Raw genomic sequence first — 23169 nt, 5'->3', positions numbered from 1 at the left:
GTCATTGAGGAGATTCGATTTTCTGGCCCGCGTTACCCTGTTGGAGGGAGTTTGAATCGGGTCAAAGTGATTGCGTTGGTTTTGGAACGGTGCTTCGGTGCGTGAGCCAAGTGCCATTCAAAACTCATGGCGAAATTCTCTTAAAACCAAAGTGAGGTAGCCTGAGCTAGATTAACCACGTGGAGTAATGAGGAGTCTGTGTTTTCACATGCTAAAGTGATTGTTTTTTATAAAAACGCTTTATCTGCCGTCCCAGTAAAAAACAGTTTGAAAATTCAAACCTATATATATATTTTTTTAAATAGATCTTGTATGTTTCTGGACGATGCACCATGCTGATTTGTTAACACCATGACCGAGGGGCGCAGATTTACTGTTCTATTTGAGAAGGGCGTTCCTCCCTCGCCGCTTTTGCCCGCTCACGTCACGTGCCATATATCGGTGCACAGCGGCTCCGGTTAATAGAACGCCCTCATTATAAAACGGGTTGTTTGGATCCTGGATGCTGGTTGGTTGATAGCAGAGAGCTATAGCGCCACAATCTCCTCATTCTCTGGGTGATGCCTATTAACCGTGCCATTAGATTTATCAATGCGCATCCACTGTCCCATAGCCCAGCCATTCAATATTCACAACATTTCCCAACCAAATAGGAAGATTTAAAAATGCATAATACGATTTTGCCTTTCATACCCATGTCCCGCCTAAAGATTTGTAAACCAATTGAAAACCTAACTTCCACTTGCGCGCTTGTAAACGAACCAATGCCAATCGTGAAAATTAGGTGGTTCTAACAGCAAAATTTGGGACTGGATCTTGAGTCTTCTGACCCGTGTTGCTGCAGTGTGTCAGTAGCGAGCAGCTAACCAGTAGCGGCAGAGACTAGGGGAGGGTCTGGCGGGGAGGAATGGTGTTGCCTTTGGGTTAGTGTTGTGATCATATTACAGAGAAGAGGAAGCCTTGTCCGCAGTGCCACATTGGAAGCGCACATGAAACCACTGCAAGAACAGCCACACTTGATTCTCTTCTCAGGCGTTTTGTTTGCAAGCCAAATACGTGCAGTAAAATATTCTGTAACTCAACAATTGCCCATTTTTCCGGATGGATATGCCGTAGCAACACCCGGATTCGGCGAGTGGGGAGAAAGTGGTTTTGGTTTCGCTGGTTTAACTAGCTATGGCCGCTCGGACCAATGAAACGTCTCGTGGAAGCCCAGGATTGTGTTATTTTTGAAGGGACGGGTGGCAGCTAGTTTCAGCCCTGTAAATTCGGAGGATAGTGGACTATGTCAATAGTAACTGAATCACGGGGCACCTCCATTAGTTACGGTATGGTCCCCAGTAGCTGCAGCTCAGATTACTCTTCATAGTTTTTAGCCTGCAAAACTAGGTGGAATATGGGCAACTCCGCGGGCTGCCTCGATAAACAAACAAACGAGACTTTGGTTTATTGCTAGGTAGTTTGTGTACACAACTGATTCCCATTCGTCGGTTGCTACATTATTACGAAGACAATTTATTCTCATTCTGTTCCTAGATGTTGCCCCAGATCATAATTTAGCTAGCGTAGTTGATTGAATCCAGCACAGCAGTCATGTTTGCTGTCCGCATCGTCACCGCTGACTACTACCTTGCAAGTCCCCTCAAAGACTTGGACGTCTGTTATAACGAATTCAGAGAAAGTGACGTGAAGAAAGTACCAGTGGTTCGAATTTTCGGGGCAACACCAGCAGGTATGTTCATCTGGTTTTTAATATATGGTCATCCTCTGCTGCTTGGTACAGTACCGCCACGCGGTGCACGGATGTAACACACATTTACAAAAGCAACCCAATTCAAACTATAACAATACGGAAGCGGTCTTTTGAATGATGTTTAGTGAGGTGACACATTGTAACAAACCATACACCAACTCGCCACTGTTTCCAGCATGCAAGCGATGCTTTCACATAGTTGCTTTGTTTTCAGTCTCGTGTTCCATTTCAGGGCTGTGGACAGACAGACAGACCTTCACCACACCTACATCATCAGCATTTGGCACATAACCCACTTTACAATACCTTCAATAAAATAAATGAAGTATCTTTTCTGTGCCCAACAACCCGAGGAATGGTGCCACAGCAACTTGGAATCACAGCATGACAAAGTTTCTACAATGGAGGTGTGACTGTCTGTCTGATTAACTGGTTTCCTGCAGCACTCAACGGAAAAGTGGTTGTAATTTCGAGCCAAATATGGAGGACGGACGCGCTTTGCCCTCTGGTATGGCTTATGTATTGGAATCAGACCACACAAGGAAATATGTTCATGTGTGGGTCAGGGTGTCAATCAAATGATGTCTGTTAGCCCCTCACATTTTCATGTGGTGACCTCTGCATTGTAAAGGAGGCAGCTCTAACAGCTTGCAACCCCCCCCAAAAAAAGTGGACCCTATTTATCATATCTACACTCAGACAATGTCCCTGCATCTCTCACTGACCAGTTTCATTACAGCACTGTAGTGTAACAAGTGGATGTAGGTTGGGTTCACCGATGCCATGTAGACTTCTTTTGCCACTTATTTTTGTGTTGTGTTGCGTAATCTGTTGAATAATGTTAATTCTTTCTAACCTCCAGACGATTAGTCAACACGAGGTCACACTCCGAGAGGCAAGCACAGACAGCCTTAATTTTACACGTATTTCGTAGCTTTGTATTCTGCTGGAATGTGCTTGGGATATTGTTTTACCTCAAGGTATTGTGAGGCCATGGCATTCAATAACAATACAACAAGGCATCTGTTTTGGGATTAGCAGTGTGCATTGTTTTACAGTAACTCTCCTGCAGCTCCACTGTATTACTTGTGGCAAGCCTAAATCAGTGTTGGCTCAATATTTCCAATGTGCAATTGCGTCACAATATGGAATGCTTTGACTAGAAACACAAATCCTTTATTTCTCCATTTTGAATAGCTTTGCCGAAGTGCATTTTTAACACTAGACCAGCCGACGGCGTCATATTGACTAATTTACTTTTTAAAATTGCTTTTCCATTTTTTTTTGTCATGACTCCCGTCCTTGACTTTTCCTAAATAAGTCTGTATAACATACTGTCGTTGTTAGAATCTTAATATCACTAACATTTGTTATAAGCAGTTTTAAGAGGGCATGTCATCACCCCCTCCATCTGTCATTCACTGGCTGATGATGGCCCATTGAAACTTCACCTAAACTGTTTAATTAAATTTCACATGTGTAAATAATAGTCTAGCTTGGAATTTACACAGAGGCAGGGAAATGAAATGTCAAAAAGTGACCTTTTTAGCAGTTAAGCCGTTTTTATGTCTTTATAGGAGAGCAGATTCTGAACTTTTGAAAGCACCTAAAATATATTTTTCCTTATAGCATTACTGCGTTCCCCACGTTGACTCGCAACACTCAAAACGCAGTAATATATTTCAACTCGGAATGTGCCATTCTGTTCTTTTGAAATGCATTTTCTTAAATGCACAATGTTCCTTAAGACCTGCCCTAATAACAAACTAATAATGAATGATCTTTGTGATGGTGTTTATTTAATCAATTTTAACACTTGAATTGTGGTGGGGGTTTTTGTATTTTTTTTTTGTACATATAGCCTACAGTTACATTAACTAATGAAAATGCTATTTTGTTCTTTAAAATACATGTTATTTCATATTCTAATCAAGCAATAAGGCCAGAGGGGGTGTGGCGTATATGTCCAACGTGTAGTGCCTGGACACAGCCCTTAGCCGTGGTATATTGGCCATATACCACAAACCCCCGAGGTGCCTTATTGCTATTATAAACAGGTTACCACCGTAATTAGAACAGTAAACAATAGTTTTGCGTCCATACCTGTGGTATATTGTCTCGTATACCACGGTTTTCAGACAATCGGCATCCAGGGCTTGACCGACCCCTGGTTTATGTTACAGTACCTTCATAAACACAACCAAATGACTTGTTTTTGCACTAGTGTATATGAAATGTATAGATTTTTTAGACTGTTGACGTCCAAAAGATGCCAGGCTATTCTTTTTAACACCAGAAAAGCCTGGCATCTTTTGGACGTCAACAGTCTAAAAAATCTATGGAATCTAATCTATGGAAATGGGTCACACAGACACCCACACGAAGGTAATACACACATCAGTCTTGTATACATGCGTCAGGGCTGAGCTATAACACGTTGGCATGTCTCTATTTCTCCCTACACGCCAATAAATAGGCTAGTCTACATTTATCTGTAATGCTTTTAAAGCTGTCATGTAACCTAAACATTGATCTCATTCTATCGGAGTTGCTGGACTAAAAAGTAAGTCGTGTGTTTTGCTCGGCTGTGTGTGTGTTTACATGCGTGGCCCTTGTGTGACATGCACCTGGTGTTTCTCTAACCCCTCCCTGTCCTCTCCTGACACGAGCCATGTGCACAGAGCAGACACGAGAGACACACCATTCTGCCCTCTGTCACTCGACACCACACTTCCTGTTTTCACTTAGGCTGCTTGCTCTTCGTTGGCCAGCCCCTGAGGCCCAGTCCCGGCCCTAATAGAGCATGGTGTTCTAGTGGTGTGCTGCTGTCTGGTTGCACAGCACATGATGTAATGTACTCCTCTATAGGCCTTAGCTACCTGTCTACGTCCATCAGGGACCCATATGCATGACGGAAGGCTGGAGACGCTGATGTTGTTCGTTTCATGTCTTCTGTTGATTTTCAGCGCGCTCAATCTTTGCTCATTTAGGCCAAATGATAGTGTTTGGGTACAATATGCAGTGGTAATCAGTAATTCATTGCATATGTAAGAGGCCAGCAGCAGCCAGCTCGAGCAGCAACTGGCAGGCTTGATTGAAGTTTCCATGCATGGTAAATACAGAGTCTCTCCCACACTGCTGGGAGTTGCAGTTTGCTGCAGTCTTTGAGCTCTGGCAGCATTGATCCTGCTTGATGTCTAGCAAGGCTAGATTTACTAGATCCAGCAGGCATTCTCACTGCCTCAATGCCTGGGAGAGGCAGCCAGGAACTGTTTTTTTGGGTGTTTGTTTTGCTCGGCTGTGTGTTTGCGTGCCTGTGCACATGTTTGTGTGTGTGCAGGGGAGGGGAAACTTGCATGACCAATTGACCTGAATGAGGGGTCAAGCAGCGAACAGCGGCGAGGGATAAAACACGGGGCCTCCCTCTAACCCTCTCTCCTCCTGGCCCCTGCCTCCTTCCTCCCCCTTTACCTCTCACCAGGGGAACTCTAATGCCGTCTAAAGGAATTCCTCCTGGAACCATTAACAGGATAATGGGGGATTCAAAGACTGGGCGTCTCATTAGTCAAAAGGTCATTTTTCTTTTGATTTGCTACCTCCCTTTTTTATTTTTTGGACTCTTTAGCATTCTCAAGATGTAACCTTGGCCTGTGTTTCTTATTAGGCTACTTTAACATGGATATTGCTATCCACTTATTTCTCATGTTTTGTAGCCACATGGATGGCTGTCTTTTGTGGGCCTAGTCCCTTTACCCTCAGTTGAATCCATTCCCTTCCAGGCTCATTCCAATTTCGACTAGTTCTGATGCCAAAAAATAGCTGCCAGGGAGGAATGCCTTGCTCTGTGAGAGAGGAGTTTGCTGTGAATGCAGAGAGCAGCATGAACCCTGGCCCCTGATAATCCTGAGGCTGTGATGTTATTGTCACAAGACACTGGGGCCCCGGGTCTTTAAAAGCCCTTCCGTTGGGGGGTTTCCAGTGAAGACACGCCCCTCTCAGCCTGTCCAGGTCTCATTAACCATTAACAAAAGCCGGTCGTTCTTTTGTTTGTCATGCATTCCATCTCTTTGGGCCTTCCCTCCCTAGTACGTCAAGGTGGTCCAATCAGTGCCCCTCTCATGAGTAATGGGAGACAGTAATGGCACCTCGTCGTGTCTTTGTGGTTGTGAAGAAGCAGCTCCATGCCATGCCGTGTCTCTGTCATAGGGGCCTCACATCAAGCCAGGAATTCCAGGAGCGCTATCTGGTATCAAAGGGTTCCGCGGGCACATGATGGACTTTGAAAGCTTAGAAAACTCTCCTCCCCCCCATGCAACGGGTGTAAATCAGTGAAGTTGTTTTTGTCTGTTGAATTCTTTAATACTACAGGTGGCCTCTATAGAGGATTTACAGTGCATTAAAGCTGAAGAATGGGCCCCACCCCTTTCTCTGGGTGATGATGACGATCACCTGCTGCTGCTGCTTCTAGCCTGTGGCTGAACGGTTACTGGGGTTGGTAGGTTTATATCACAATGAACTTTCAATCTATAACTCTACTGTAGCCAATGCCTTTACCGCATAGCTGAGTTAGCCCTATAGCCTCTAACATAAAGCAGAACGGAATACCTTTAGTCTGTACTGTGGCCAAGGCGATATACCTTATAGCCTTTACCCCATAGCTGAGCTATAGACTACGTGCTTACTCTTAAAGGCGGCCGCATCCTTCAGTTCGGAGTGAGTGTGCTCGCATACTCCCTTAAAAGACCGTCGCTTGATAAATGAGAAAAAAGCGGCAATAGTACTTTTTGTCCATTTTTGAGACGCCCTAGCCAGTAACACACTTCCTCAAAATTGTCTGTCGTTAATTTTGACGTTTTTGCTGAGGAGATCTTAGTCGCGCAATTTTGCATCTAGCTAAGAGGTTTGGTGCAGTATATCTCAATGAAAAAATTTGCATGAAAACGAGTCGTCTCTCGTTGAATGACAACAAAGACTTTATTGAAGAATCCTTACTGTTGACCAATCACCGACGGAGGGGCGTAGATTCGGCTTGCCTCAATAAAAAAAATTGTGCCCGAACAGCCGAAAAAACCCTTACCGAAGTCCAAAACGAACAAAAAGGCCACAACGTCGTCATAATATATGCACAAACTCTTCTGAACTGTTTCAGCTGGGAAGCATGCGGACACCTCAAATCTTTAACCTGTAGCTGAACTGTTCTAGGCCTACCTTTTTAGTCTGGCCTGTTGCTGAACTGTTCTAGGCCTACCTTTTTAGTCTGGCCTGTAGCTGAACTGTTCTAGGCCTACCTTTTTTTAGTCTGGCCTGTGGCTGAACTGTTCTAGGCCTACCTTTTTAGTCTGGCCTGTGGCTGAACTGATCTAGGCCTACCTTTTTTAGTCTGGCCTGTGGCTGAACTGTTCTAGGCCTACCTTTTTATTCTGGCCTGTGGCTGAACTGTTCTAGGCCTACCTTTTTAGTCTGGCCTGTGGCTGAACTGTTCTAGGCCTACCTTTTTAGTCTGGCCTGTAGCTGAACTGTTCTAGGCCTACCTTTTTAGTCTGGCCTGTACATTTTTACATTTACATTTTAGTCATTTAGCAGACGCTCTTATCCAGAGCGACTTACAGTAGAGTGCATACATTTTATTACATTTTTACATACTGAGACAAGGATATCCCTACCGGCCAAGAGCAGACGCTCTTATCCAGAGCGACTTACAGTAGAGTGCATACATTTTATTACATTTTTTACATACTGAGACAAGGATATCCCTACCGGCTAGGTAGGGATAGCTGAACTGAACTGAACTGATCGAGGCCTACCTTTATAGTCTGGCCTGTGGCTGAACTGTTCTAGGCCTACCTTTTTAGTCTGGCCTGTGGCTGAACTGTGTGCCTTTTGTCTTGTATGAGGGGAGGTTTTTCCTGAGTGCTCTCTTTCTCTCGCTCTCAGATTGCTCTCTCAGCTACCTCTTCCTCTCTCTCTCTCCTGAGGTTTTTCTGTACAGTACACATATGCCCTTGCTGCAGCGCCTGGGTGATTGATGGCTTTAATAGCTCCCTCCGGTTCTACAGTGGCTTTTTGAATGCGTCGCCACTGCCGAGGGCAGAAATGTGGGGCTGCAGCACCAGTCATTGTCCCTGCCATCCTTTTCTGTCGCCCAGGTGGAGTTAGGTGACACCCTGGTCTATATACTGTAGGTCTGTAGTGTACCCACCTAGCCCTCAGACTTCACCGTAGACAGGTTTCAGTGAACAGAAAAGACAATCACAGCCTCACAGCAAAGCCTCTATTTCAGTTTGTCAATTGACTAAAGACTTACAGGGGAACATTTACGCTCATCTTTGCCAGGTGATTTGTTTCAGCTGAATTAATGGCAGAATTTTGTGGATCTGGTAGAAGGAGAAGGAAATGTCTGCAGTGCCTGAGTGAGATGGAACCTTGGTGGGGTGGCCACGTTGATATTTTTTGGCGGGCCGTATGTCTGTGTGATGGATGGTGGATTCATTAGCACAGGGGAGTTGAATGTGACCACACAGCCACTGTAGCCTGGCCTCTGGGCGGGCTCCCCTCAAGGTGGGCTCGGCTGAATCTGAGACGGTGCTGCAGACAGGCGTGTGTGTGTGTGTGTGTAGGACTATTATGTGCTGTCAGTCTTGATTGTTGTTGGGCTTTCTAGTTGCGGTCTCCTCTCCCTCAGGCCTCCGGCCATTGCCAAGGTCACTCCACCAGAGGGAGTCCAGGATCTCCCTGCCCCCTGGTCACTGGATGCCGCGTCACAAATTGCAGCCTATTCCCTTTTTATAGTGCACTACTTTGGACCAGGGAACCTGTATATAGGGAATAGGGTGCCATTTTGAAAGCAGAAACCAGCCACCTCTCCTCTCTGTTACTGGCACCTGTCTGAGGAGCTCCACCTTACTCCTGCAGGTGCCGCGCCATGCTTTGACGGTTCACCCAGCCAGCTCCGTGTGTGTTTTCATCTCCCACCTTCTGACAGGCCACTGCTGGATGGTTAATTGTCTGAGTGAGCAGCTTTTTTCTGCGCTGTTTGATTTTGGCCGGGTCTAATCAATAGGAGACATGCTGTGTTAATAACACACACAGAGGTGGAGGTGGCCAGCCGGGTCTACCGCTCGCTGCTGGTAAATACGTCTGCTGGCTGCAAATCCCACTGACAGACTGAGCCACAGACATACCTCCAGGCTGAGGGGAGGTTGACGTCACAGACAGACAGACACTCAGCCAGACGACAGACGGACGGACGGACGGACAGACCAGCCAAGCTCTCTCTCTACCACATCCGGGACTATAGCAGACATGGGACTCTGTCCTTAAACGCCTGCCCTAACCACATTATAGGCAGTACTAGGGGCGTGTGGGGATATCAGTGGGCTGCTGCTCTCATCAGTAGGCCTCGTATGTGTATTCGGTCAGCTTTTTACTGCTGCCTGCCAGTGAGGTAATGCGATTAGTCCCTGAGTGAAGCTGGGCTGGATTACTTGCGTTGGTCGCTAGCGTCAGGCCAGGAAATGCTTCCCTCCAACCCCCCCCCCCCCCCCCCCCCCCGGTACTTTATGAAATACGCCTGTGTTCTTCTCGTTTGATGTAGAGTGCTCAGTAACTGTGGGCTGTCTCCCTGCCAACGCTTGTGTTGGGATATTAAGTGGATTTGTGTTCTTTGAATGCAGGGAGTCCCTAAAAAGCAGGTACTGCCTGTGTGGTCCCACTCTGGTCCAGGGAGCCCAGTGTTGGCACGTGGAGTTTGGTCACTTTGGGTCGCTGCTGAGTGTTCCGACCCTTCCTCTTCTTCTCCGGGCTCTTTGTCCCTACGTTAGAGAACTGAGGGAGAGGGGCCCTGCTGGGGCCATTCAGGTGCTCTCTGTTCCCCAGGCCATTCACTGTTGTAGGAAAACTGTAGTGTTTCAGGCAGATTTTAAGATCCTATTTTTAAAGAAGCCTGGACTGGAATGCTTTGAACCTGTTATGCTGTGCCTTCAATCTGGATGTTGATAAAACACACAGACACACACACACACACACGCACGGATTAAATTCTTATCAGTAGGTCTTAGGTATCTGCCATTGGGGACGGAGAAGTAGGACTGCAGCTTTCTGTTTTGAAGCTGTAGCTACGACCGGAAAGCCCTGCTTTCTGAACACTCCATTCTACGCTCCCCTCCTGGTGAGGACCCGCATCTCAATTTGCTTGTGAAGACCAAACGGCATGTCTTGAGATCAATTTTTAATTCCACATTTCCACTGTACACAGTGTGTATGAAAGCAGGCTTATTAAAGGGGGATGGGGAATTCTGGCTGGCTCTAAAAATAGCCTGGCTTGTTTTTTTTTTAAAGGCAACCGAGCTTGCTTCTTTCTGTTCTGTCAGTGCTGGAGGAGCACAGTGAGGGGGGGCTACATGAAACACTGCGATTCTGGGTCGACCAGAACGTAGTCTTCTGCTGCTGCTGTCTTCATTTTTAGAAGAGTTTCATGCCTGCCCTCTTTATAAGAGGCATCCGTTTTTTTTCTTGAAGGGAAATGTCTAAACCCGTTCCCCACATCCCCTTTGTTCTCCTAGCTACCTTATTTTCCCTCACAGCACTATATCGGCTTCAATTTGGTTTCTGTGTGTGTGCATGTGTGTGTGTGTTAGAGGGAGGAAGGGAGTCTCGCTCGTCTAATGCACCAATCACGCCTCCCCAACGCTGTGTGATGTGTGGCACAGAGACATGCCGTGAATATCAAATTTCGACGTGCTGAAAATGGGCACGCAGACCTGTTAAGGGAAAATGTCCTGTTGTCTGGCTGTGTTTTTATCTTGACCGGGGCGTTTGGACACCGGCAGACACTGGAGCGTAAAAACAACGTTGGCGACAACTCAGATTTGAATGTTGATGGCTGTTGTCGGGGTACCTTGCTCTCTCTCTCTCCCTCCCCTTCCTTTAATTCTCTCTTATCTACCTGTCTCTCGCTGTCTCTCTCCCCTCTTTCTTTCTCCTCTCGCTCTCTTTTTCCTCTCTCTCTCTCCTCTCTTTCGCTCTCTCCTATCTTTCTTCTCACTCGCTTTCTCCTCCTCTCTTTCTCCTCACTCGCTTTCTCCTCTCCTCTCGCTCTCTCTTTCTCCTCTCGCTCTCTCTCTCTCGCTCTCTCTCTCTCGCTCTCTCTCTCTTTAACATTTTGATAGAGCTGGCTTCCGGCCATACTGATATTAGCCACAGTACTAGCCTACAGTAGATCATGTGCAACACTTGGTCTAGCTAGCACATTAGGCTGGAAACACAATAGCTTCATTTGATTCCATCTCTCACATTTTTAATATCTCAAGGGAAGACATTTGCATATTATATTATTTCGTAGGAAAGTTTAATTCAGATTCAGAAACCGCCGGTCTCCCTTTGTTCTGTTGACCGCCGTCGAACAAGGGTATCCATTTGTCATTATATTTAGAATTTCACAGTCACTCTCCAGTCCAGACTGCTTGGCAGTTTCTGACTAAATGAATATTTACGTTCTCTAACACTAAATGTGTGTGTCTTTGATAGCCTGGATCGGACTGCTTGTTAGTACAGAAGCGTCCAGGCCTAATGGTCAACCAGCAGCATGTGTGGTCAGACATACTGCATGATTGCGTGTCCACGGTGATGCTGTTCATTCCCTGACGTGTGTGTGTGTGTGTGTGTGTGTGTGTGTGTGTGTGTGTCGTAAGGCTAGTCTACACACTTCTGTCAGACTGGGAGCTGCAGACACAGAGGATACCCTACCCGCTGGTCACTCTTCTCTCTCTCTCCTCTCAGGGCTTTATTGGCATGGGAAACATGTTTACATTGCCAAAGCAAGTCAAGAAGATATTAAACAAAAGTGAAACAAAATTGAACAGTAAACATTACACTCACAGAAGTTCCACAAGAGCAAAGACATTTCAAATGTTACATTATGTGCAAATAGTTAAAGTGCAAAAGGGAAGATAAATAAACATAAATATAGGTTGTATTTACAATGGTGTTTGTTCTTCGCTGGTTGCCCTTGTGGCAACAGGTCACAAATCTTGCTGTTGTGATGGCACGCTGTGGTATTTCCCCCAATAGATATGGGAGTTTATTGAAATTGGGTTTGTTTTTGAATTCTTTGTGGGTCTGTGTAATCTGAGGGAAATATGTGTCTCTAATATGGTCATACATTTGGCAGGAGGTTAGGAAGTGCAGCTCAGTTTCCACCTCAGGCTGTGTGCGCACTGCCCACAAAATGTCTTCTCTTGAGGGCCAGGTCTACCTACGCCGGCCTTTCTCTCTCTCTTCTCCTCTACCTACTGTGCAATCCGTTCCTGCAGATCCAATTTCTCTCTCTCTTCCTAATTCCCCCCCCCTTTTTTGTTCCTTGTTCCACAGCTACTTTCTCTCTTCCAGTGTCAGAGACGACCTGTCCCTGCAGGTGTGATGTCACATTGTGTTCCTGTGTCCTGTTTAGGGGGGGGGGGGGACCCATGTCAGAATGTGACTAGGTCAGAGATGCATGTGGGACTGCAGCTGCCCTCCCTGTGCTCTACTCTGCCTGACCCTGTCAAGCTCACCCTGAGCCACAGTCACATACCTGAAGATGCAGGGAGAGAAGGCATTCCTTGACGCTGTTCATTCCCTGCCGTGTGTGTATGCACATGTACGTGTGTGTGTGTGTCGTCAGGCTAGTCTACACACTGCTGTCAGACTGAGAGCCGCAGACACGGAGGATACCCTGCCCGCTGGTCACAGTCTGTGGCGCTCTTCTCGCGCTCTTTCACTCTCCCTTCCTCTCTCGCTCGCTCGCTCTCTTGCGCTCTCTATCGCTCTCGCAATCGTTCTTTCTCTCGCGCTCTTCCCCTCTCCTTTGTCTTGTTCTTTCTCTCGCTCTTTCTCTCCCCGTGCTCTCCCTCTCCCCTCTCCCGTCTTCTGTTCCTTTGTTCTCCTCTACCTACTGTTCAATCAGTTCCTGCAGATCCAATTTCTCTCTCTTCCTAACCCCCCCCCCCCCCCCCACCTTCCTTTTTCCACAGCTACTCCCTCTCTTCCAGTGTCAGAGACGACCTGTCCCTGCAGGTGTCATGTCACATTGTGTTCCTGTGTCCTGTTTAGGGGGGGGGGGGGGACCCATGTCAGAATGTGACTAGGTCAGTGATGCGTGTGGGACTGGAGCTGGCCTTTACCCTCCCTGACCCTGTCAAGTTCATCGGCCTCTCACCCTGACACCCCTCCTTCAACACCCTGAGCCACGGTCACATACCTGAGCTCCAACACGGTGGAAAACATTAGTGAAGATGCAGGGAGAGAGAGAAGTCGGTGCTTTCTAATCTGACTGGACAGGTTGTTTGGATGTGTGGCCTCTGCCTCAGTGTTGGCATACTAGCATAGTGCACTTCACAGCCCCCTCTCGCCACTCCATCTCCTCCTCTTCCCCTCCTCCAGTTGTCGTCGCATCTACAGTGGGTTCTGTCCTGCCCTCAGGCTGTGCTGTTCTGGTCTGTCCTCCTCTGACGCTCCTCATCATTAAGCAGAGTGCTTGGGTCTGTGGTCAGACAGATGTGGCTTTGTGTCTGGACTATGTGGGAATGAAGCGTTCTTGAGTTCTTCAGCCTGCTAGTAATAGTCTTCCCCCTCTACTGTAGCTAGAGGGGGGGGGGGGGGGGGCTCAGAGGGCCACTGGTATTAGAGGACTGGACCACAATAACACACAGGGCGGCGAGGGAGCGAAGGTCACACCACAGAAACCACGTCCTGTTTCAGTCTGTTGTTCTCGGGACTGTGGTTCTGTGGGCTTGCGCGCGCCACTGCGATGGTCACCCACTGCAGTGGTAGTGAACCGGACTGTAGCCCCTCTCCGTCTCTCTTCCTCCTCCTCTCGCTACCGTTCTGTCATTCTATCCCGCTGATAAAGACACTCGCCGTGGAATGTTAGTCGCTTGGCCTCCTCACCTCACCTTCTCAGTGTTTGTATCTTATGGCTCACTTGCTGCCGTCGCTTCTTGAGGTGGTTGGACGTGCAGACTTTGATTGATTGAACATGTTTGTGTGAGCACAGCCAGAGCTGGCAGGACATCGATCGACAGGCTGCCGTCGCGCTAATCGCACAGGTCTGGCAGATACACACCCACACACACACATCCACACACACACACACACACCCTTCTAGCCCACCTGATTAATGCGACTGGTTGAGACAGGTGTGCCGTGGTGCAGGTGATGCTCATTGAAAGGTCATCGATTTGTCTATCTCACCACGTCTGACATTGGGCAGCTGTGCAGCGATGACTCGCCCTGGATAAAGAAGCGTCCGTACAGGCATGTTGCTACGGCGACGGGGGTCTTAGTGGTCCCAGCTGATGAACCTACTATCCTGCTTTTCCCCCGGTCATAGTGTTTCCTTCCCGCTGTGGGACATCTCTGACGGCTTGGCCGTATATTCCTGTCCCCCTCAGGGGGGTTGTTGTGGTGGTGTGTGTGTGTTTCCTCTGGAAATATGCGTATCAGTGGGGGAGAAGGTCACAGCAATTTTTATGGAGAAGGAATGACAAGCTCAGTCCTGGTGACTTTTTACTCCAAAATGAAATGAGCCCAATAACATATTGTTAAAATAGTTTGCTAAAATTATTTTAACGTATTGGACCATGCATATAGCTAGTGATTTGGGGGGGGGGGGGTGGATACTTACATATCGGGATATAATTCTTGACGATGTATCATTTTGACAATATCGCAATATTATTTTTGCGCTAGTTGGCTGTACCTGCACCAAAACTCCAGTATTTTTCCTTCATAGCTTGTTCTCCATCTTCTTTTTAAATAAGGGAGACCATTTGTTTTCAGCACTTTTATTTCCATGACTGTTCAAAATGTGTTTTCTCATGGCTCTGTCTTGTCCCTCTGCAGCAGACATATGGTGACATCGAATGGCAATAAAATCACAGTATCGAATCACAATACATATAGAACCGGGAGTATCTTAATACATATCATATCAGCACCAAAGTATCGTGATAATATCGTATTGTGAAGTCCCTGGCAATTCCCAGACCAACATATAGCCCATCCATATTATCAGGTATACCATAAGCAATTAGTATTATCACCTGTGGCCCAACTGATGCAGCATAGTGGCTATAAATAAATATAATTGAAGGACCGAGTTGCCTATCTGCATTTACCCTATTGGGCTAATCATTAGCTAGATCCCGACTGTGATCTTTTTTTTTTTTAACCCTTTTTTCTTCCCAATTGGTAGTTGCAGTCTTGTCTCATCGCTGCAACTCTCGTACGGACTCAGGAGATGCGAAGGTCGAGAGCCGTGCGTCCTCCGAAACACAACCCAACCAAGCTGCACTGCTTCTTGACACAATGCCCGCTTAACCCGGAAGCCAGCCGCACCAATATGTCGGAGGAAACGTATTGGTGCTGTGGCGCCCGGCCCGCCACAGGAGTCGCTAGTGCGCGATGGGACAAGGACATCCCTGCCGGCCAAACCCTCCTTTAACCCGGACGATGTTGGGCCAATTGTGGGTCTCCCGGTCGCAGCCGGCTGCAACATAGCCTGGACTCGAACCCAGAATCTCTAGTGGCATAGCTAGCTGCGATGAGGTGCCTTAGACCACTGCGCCACTCGGGAGGCCCCGAATGTGATCTTTTAACTAGTTAGCATCATATTGATGAATTTTATGTTCCAAAAAAATTGCATGAACACAGTGACTATAATGTAGGTATCTGTTAGGGTAACGTGGGGTATTCTGCCATCCGGGGTAAAACACCCCCTGTCTGTACTTCTCACAGAAAGCACTTCATGTCACCATTCTCCCCCGAACACTTTCCCTGGTTGCCACTCTTGCTCAACAACAAAAAACCTAATCTGTCTCATCACAATTGAAGTTACGCCCCCAAAAATGTATTTGAGGTAGGGTGGTGTTTTTTTTTTTACCCCAAGTTACCCTACAATAGACACGTGTTAAATTTAGCACCACTCTCCCCTATGCACTCAGGAAGAAAGTAGGAATAGAAAGCTGGATCTCCCTCTTTATAACGACGGCCATTTTTAAAAGGTCTCCCGTGATTGCACTGAGCGTCGTGTGCATCCAGAGCATGGATTGCTTGTCTGGATGCATGTTTCCCTCCCAATGGCACTCGCAACTGGAATACACCTTGAGAGGAATAGCCTGTTTCTCTCGCATAGAACACACAACAACAACAAGTCGACTAGGTAAATAGATATACTACTCTACTATGGGGTTATTTGTTTAATCTATTCATTGTTTAAATACAAAGTCAATGTGGACATCACTGTTCTCGATCTTCAAAATACTATTTTGTGTTCCGTATATATTTATTGCCTTAACGGCAATGATTTTTGCCGTGGTGCTGCGCCACAGCTAAATGACTGCAGCGCAAACACTGTTATGTGCGTGCGTGTGTGTGTGTGTGCCCCTGCTTTGACACACTAGAGGGCATGGAGGCCTGTGCTGTTAATCCGCTGTACCGGGATCATTAGTGCCCTCACACCGTCGCTGGATGAATGAACTGGGGCCTGTTATTGCCACTCGTATCCCACACCGGAGATGGATGATAGCGGAAGGGGGCCCTTGCTCACTGCCCAGCCACCTACATCTTCCACTAGGATGGATTCTCACAACGTAGGCCTATACCCATGAGGTCTGGAGAAGAATGTGCTGTTGTGACACACCTCAGTCAGAGACAAAATCAAACATGATATTGTATTCTGCTGTTTTTCGTGGGTGTGTGTGTGTGTTCCGCAGGTTCCCGCGTGAGGCTAGGTGGTTGGCCATCTGTTAAGACTCCTGCCTGGCACTGGTTGGCAGGGCCGTCTGGTCTGTTTGTTCCGCAACACGCTGAAGTGCCAGGGATGTCTTTACTGAACCCAGCAGGAGACCGCTTGTTCCAGTCTGGAGCTTCACAAAGACTTAGAGGTGTTTCATGCCTCAGTCAGGACTGTAGATAAGGGCTGTCTGGGAACGATCTAGGAATTCCCTTGCAGAGATTTCATAAAGACCTTTGGGCCTTTGTCTGCCTCAGGACTGGACTAGGTAAGGACTGTCTGGGGGTACAGGACATGGGAAGGAACGACTGGGAATGCTGTAGGAAATCGCTCGCTGAGAGCTGGTAATCGACGTCCAGTGACTTGTTTGTCCCACTCTGTGCTCAGGAGTCAGGCGGTCTGCCAGGACAGGCCTTGGCTGTGGAGAGGGAGAGGGAAAACACAGCGCAGTCACAGGGAGTATTCTGCTGTCTGCTCCAGGTTTGGCCCCCGGGACCACCACAGTCTCTCTCCCAGCATGAAGTCACCTCAGCCAGGGAGGCTTCTGGCTCCTAGCAATGACACAATGGAACCTGTGACACACTGAGAGGAAGGGAAGCATTTCAGGGCTACCAGCCTCTTACGCTGATTTCTATTGGAGGCCTGAGGACACAGCTGAAGACACTGGCCTGTGTTCGGAATCTGATCTGGATGCAGTCCGTGGTGAATACGCCTGGTTAAACCACTGTATAGGAGCTGCTCAGTGTTCAACGAATGGAGGACGAGGCATTACAGAACAGGGTGGTCAGTGAGTTCCTGGTTTTACCACGCTGTGGAATTTCAGGCAGGACCGGAGAGGTTTTTGTGTCGGTCGTGTCGGACTCCGATCTGGAGACGTGGCCAACTGTGTAAAGCAAAGAACAGGGAAGAGTGCAGAGCAGGAAGCTGCGGCAGTGTACTATTCTGAGTGAAAGAGGGTGAGGTGCCCATAAAGAAACGGACCTACCCTCACGCCTTTGTTTATTCTCTGTCGCTCTAAAGCAAAACAATTTGCATAGGCACTTTGAAGGATGGGTGATTGAAGGGACCCGGTGTGCATTATCGCTGTGCCTAAATTGCAGTGGTGTGTGTGTGAGATGGAGGGGGTTTGAGGAGGATGGTGTATGGGGAGGAGGGGGTGGCAGTGGGCGGGTATCCGGACAGAGGGTAGTTAATGAGCAGCATCATAACACACACGCACACAGTCACACGCACAGTACAGGCTATACAGTGGTGTATGAATGAAGCACAGGGCTAGGTAGAGCTGTAAATAGATCAACATGCTCATCTCCTTGCTCAGCAGCCCCTGTCTGTGTCCTCTCCACCTCTGCTCTGCTCATCAGCAGACTCGCTCCTCGCAGCCAGGCAAGGCCAAAAATAGCAGCACCCCGCCTCGATGTCTGCCTCTCTCCTCCTCCTCCTCCCTGAGTGTCTCTACCACACACACACACACACACACACACACACACACACACACACACACACACACACACACACAGGCACAGTGTGATCAGAGTCTCTCCACAGCATGGCAAACACACTGTTTACTCCTCCTGCATACCACCAAACACCACTTCATAAATTGCTGTGCTGGCAGCATTTCAATAGTCTCACCCAGGACTAGCATTAAGTAGTGTCTGCTAGAAGACCTGTACACCATACTGGCCAGTTATACTGGAAAAAAATATATAAACACAACATGGAAAGTGTTGGGCCCATGTTTCATGAGCTGATATGAAAGATCCAAGAAATGTTCGATGTGCACCAAAAGCTTATTTCCCTCACATTTTGTGCACACATTTGTTTATATCCCTGTTAGTGAGCATTTCTCCTTTGCCAAGATAATCGATCCACCGAACAGGTGTGGCATATCAAGAAACAGCATGATCATTACACAGGTGCACCTTGTGCTGGGGACAATAAAAGGCCACTGTAAAATGTACGTTTTTGTCACACAACACAATGCCACAGATGTCTCTAGTTTTGAGGGAGGGTGCACTTGGCATGCTGACTGCAGGAATGTCCACCTGAGCTGTTGCCAGAGAATTTAATTTCTCTACCATAAGCCGAATCGTTTTAGAGAATTTGGCAGTACGTCCAACCGGCCCCCTAACCGCATACCACTTGTGTGGGCGAGCGGTTTGCTGATGTCAACGTTGTGAACAGAGTGCCCCATGGTGGCGGTGGGGTTATGGTATGGGTGTGCATAAGTTAGATAACAAACACAATTGAATTTTTTCAATTTGAATGCACAGAGAAACCGCGACGAGATCCAGAAGCCCATTGTCTTACCATTCATCCACCGCCATCACCTCATGTTTCAGCATGATGATGCACGGCCCCATGTCACAAGGATCTGTACACAATTCCTGGAAGCTAAAAATGTCCCAGTCCATCAATGGCCTTGCATACTCACCAGACATGTCACCCATTGAGCATGTTTGGGATGCTCTGGAATGACACGTTTGACCGCGTGTTCCAGTTCCTGCCAATATCCAGCAACTGCGCACAGCCATTGAAGAGTGGGACAACATTCCACAGGCCACAATCAACAGCCTGATCATCTCTATGCAATGTCCTGCATGAGGGAAATGGTGGTCTGATCCATGCCTACTTTAAAAAAATAAATGTTTTAAGGTATCTGTGACCAACGGATGCATATCTGTAGTCCCAGTCATGTGAAATCCATCAATTTTTTTTAGGGCCTAATGCATTTATTTCATTTGACTGATTCCCTGAAATGAACTGTAACCCAGTAAAATCTTTGAAAATGTTGCATGCTGCTTTTTTATATTTTTGTTCAGTATAGTTTATAAAGCAGCGGCATACATTTCTCACCCCCCCCCCCCCCCGCCGCCGCCGCCACCAGCGGGTGACTGGAGTAAATCCCTCAGACTAGAGCGATGTGATTTAAAGTAGTCATTCATCTCTTTTCTTTCTCCTCTTCCCTTCACTGCAGTCTCTGTTCTCTCCCTCCTCCTCCTCAAACAAGTATTTTCCCCCTCTCTCTCTCGTGTCGTGGTGCAGGATGGCGTCTGTAGTGAACCCGCGGAACTGAACCGTCGCCGACACGCGGACACCCTCCCTCTCCCACGGGTGACTCCCATCTGCACGATGTAGACTAGAGACAGGCACGGCACATTGATATTCCTTCAACATATTCCCGTTTTTATTACCCTGAAGTCTAATGTAAAACGAGACCACCTCCCCCCCCGGCGTTTACTGTGATGTGTGTTAGAACGGCCGCGTGTCTGTGCGAGGAGTTATGACGCACCCGCCTGCATTTAAAACTCATTAGAAGGACGGGAAGATAAACGATGGCGCAGATCTTTGCTAAGCAAGCAGAAGCTTTATTGATCGACAGTATCTTCATGCGGCACCCATTAGTTTGTTCCTGCCATCCATCCCTTCTTCTCTCCGTACCATACAGGGCTATGGGAAGATGTCTGGTCAGTCAGGCCGCTGGTGGGTTGGGCTGTGAGGTTCTCTCTCTCTCTCTTTTTTTGTTGCAGGTGCTCTGGCAGGGATAGAGGGAAACCGTGACTCTTATGAAGCAGCATAATGGGTAGGGGGGTTAGATTTGATGATGCCAGGTGCGTCTCTTCCTCAGACTAACTTGCTATGCCTTTCCCTCTGATCGTTCTCGCTCTCATTCTTACTCCCTTTCGCTCGCTTTCATACTCCGTTTCGCTATTTCTTTCTCTCGCCCCCTCTTACACTTCTCTCGCTCGCTCTCTACCCCAACCCTCTTCTGTCGCTCCCTGGCATTGAGATGGACGATGCAGGAGGCTCTCGCCAGATGTTGAGATACCAGTGTTAGGTTTCCATGAACCTTTCGTCTCCCCGCTATCCTGCCCACAGTGTTAGGGACTCGGTACATGACCAGGCAGATATTATGTCCTCGACATGGGCTCAGGCTGTGTTAACGAGCCTCCACCACGGTGCTCAGTTCTGTTTTCTCAACTCATTAGAACATCTTGGCCTTATTCTCTTGTTACTGTAAAACCCAGTTGGTATTTTGTCCATAATCCACAGTCCCAATCCCTAACCAAGTTTTGTCCATGTTCTTTATTACTCTGGCCCAGAGGCAATAGCAGAGGGGATGTTCCCCCGTACAGACCCCCATCTAAGAGGGACTTGCCCTCCCCCTGCATCCCTCGCTCCCTCCCAGATTCCCCCTCACTCCGAAGCTACATTCATCTGTGGGTTGTGCCTCAGGGCCCAAATTGTACAGAGAGAAGGGTTCTATACAGCTCCACACTCTTGTTCTGTGTGACCCGGAGCTTCCTGCAATCAATCAGGTCCAGTCCAGCGAGAGCATGAATGGGTATTCATCAAGATGGAGGATCTGAGAGGCTAGTTGCGCCGCACACACGTGCATGCAAACTCTCACACACATACCCCCCCCCCCTGCACACACGGACACACAGGCTACTGCTGCTGCTCCATGCAGTGAGAGGGACTACTATAGACCTGTCTGTCTGTCTGTCTGTCTGTCTGTCTGTCTCTTCACAGACAGCAGCAGTGTACAGTAGCAGCTAGCAGGCAGCACTCTGACTGTAACTCTACAGTACTGACAGACTGGAGCTGCTGCTGTAATGCTGAGTCATTCAGACCCGCCGCCTGCTGCAGACCTGGAGGAGGAGAGGGAAGCATAGGAGAGGAGACGAGAGAGAATCATCGCTGCCTCCATGTTCCTTCCTGTAGATAGTTTCTATAGAGGACTCTAGTGCCCCGCTTTAGCATGGACAGCGCCATTGAGGACTTTCCCCATTTTTGAAGTAGTTAACTGGGTGGGAATTCCTATGGGTTAAGGAAGGATCACATCATTCCATCCTGGTCATCAGGAGGGATCAGCCAATGAATTATACTTGTGACCAAACATTCCAGAACTGCAGGTGGCAGTAATTCACAAACTTGGGCTTTATTGCTGTTCAAACAATGCACTCCTGGTGGCAGTGTGAACTCTTTCAGTTTGTTTCCCAACTCGTAGAAGAATAATAAAATGGACTACTTCAAAATTGAGATGTCCTCAATTGTGCTGACCATGCTCTAGCAGATGCCATAATGGGACGGCTGCAATGTTGCGTCCTCTATCTAACTCTATGATAGGGCCCTGTCTGCAGTAGCCCCACAGTCCCTTCTCCTGGTCTGGTTCTCCCTCCCATTAACAAATCAGGGAGCCCCGCTCGGTCAGGGGGGGCGGTCAGGAGCTGACGGGTGGCTGGGGACTACTCTCTACTCAGACAGGAAGAGAGAGAGAGAGAGAGAGAGAGCAGCCCTAGGGCCTAGACCTCAGTCAGTCACAACTCCCTCTTTCATTTCCTCTCTCTCCCTTAGTCTCTCTTACTCTCTCTCACTCTCTTTCTTACTCACTCAGTCTCTCTAAGAGACCGAGAGAGAATCTGTCTCTCTCTGTCTCTGTCTCTCTCTCTCTTGGTTTCTTAGAAAGAGAGACTATCTGCCTCTCTCTCTCTTTTTATCTCTCCCTCTCTCACTTTATTTTTCTTTCTCTGTGTCTCTCTCTCGCGCTCTCTCGTGCTCTCTCACGCTCTCTCTCGCGCTCTCTCTCTATCTCTATCTTTATTTCCTCTCGCTCCTTACCGGCCAGCTGCGTGGAAAGAATCACTTGTTTATATTTCCCCGCTGTCTGTCAGGGGCTTGTGCTGCTTGCCGGCTTCCGTTACCTAGCAACTGCAGTAGCAGCTTCACCAATGGCGTTGGCTGTGTGTGTCTGTGTGTCACGACTGTGTTCGCTAGCAAGGCACATACCACACACACACACACACACACACACACACACACACACACACACACACGCGTTCCCAACTGTACCTAGCCTACCTCACAGCTCCTTTTGTCTGCCCTCTCCGCCCTCGACTGGCTCCATGCCAGTCTACCTGTCTGTCTGTCTGTCCTTAGAGAAGACACACTCTGCCTAGTGCACTTTTCCTGCCTTGACTGTCTGTTTCTGTGGTGGTGAAAGGACTGGATGTCAGATGAGGCCGTTCTATGTCGACGTGAAGGGTTATTCATCGGTCTGGTCTGCTCGCCTCATTGAAACTGAAAGCAATTCACATGCTGCGTTGTTTGCCACTGTCGTCTGTAAGGGGTTTCCCTGGAGAGCTGCTTTCTCTTGGTCGCTGTCTTGTTTGCCCTCACCCACCTCACGATGACATAACCCTATCTGTTTCTTTGTATATTTTGACCACTTCCCGTGTCACCCGCTGCATGGTTGTAGAGATATGCAGGATGTTGTTTTTGCGTAGGCTGTGTTTTCTGCAGAAATACTCCATGCCACGGGTTCAGATTGAACAATTGGGCCCAGGGAACTGCGGACTGCTGCGGCTATGCACTTGACAGCATCTGTCACGCAGCGGGCAGGACCAGGCTGGGGGAGACTACAGTGCCAAAGCCCCCCCCCCCCAAAATAGAACTCCATTACCCACAACAACCCCTCCCCCGCCCCTCCTCAATTCCCCTACAAATGGTGATATTAAGGGACCGTGTGGCGTTCTCTGTGTGGGTGCGTGAGCACATGCGCAGGTTTCCTAGCGGACAGATGGGGCTGACGTGTGGGAGAGGAGAGGCTCTGTACTGCCTCCTCCTGCTGTCAGTCCTTCCGTCT

General features: G+C 48.0%; 1 protein-coding gene across 3 annotated transcripts in view; it reads left to right on the top strand.

Annotated features, from left to right (window-relative positions):
- The first annotated feature begins 630 nt into the window (after positions 1-630).
- LOC139583047 (DNA polymerase zeta catalytic subunit-like) overlaps positions 631-23169 on the top strand; it is a 49097-nt gene continuing 26558 nt past the window's right edge. Inside the window, exons 1-2 of one of the 3 annotated variants that reach the window (XM_071413748.1) lie at positions 1594-1732; positions 1986-2261. In XM_071413748.1, coding sequence (XP_071269849.1) covers positions 2234-2261 — 28 coding nt within the window. In that variant the 5' untranslated portion in view covers positions 1594-1732; positions 1986-2233. Of the gene's footprint in view, positions 1733-1967; positions 2262-23169 lie in introns of all 3 variants that reach the window. The other 2 variants (XM_071413749.1, XM_071413746.1) reach the window with 2 other exon arrangements.

This window comes from Salvelinus alpinus, chromosome 8, assembly GCF_045679555.1.
Source record: "Salvelinus alpinus chromosome 8, SLU_Salpinus.1, whole genome shotgun sequence".
Taxonomy (NCBI): domain Eukaryota; kingdom Metazoa; phylum Chordata; class Actinopteri; order Salmoniformes; family Salmonidae; genus Salvelinus; species Salvelinus alpinus.
The sequence above is the reverse complement of the archived record's forward strand: the minus strand, read 5'-3'. Positions and strand labels throughout refer to the sequence as shown.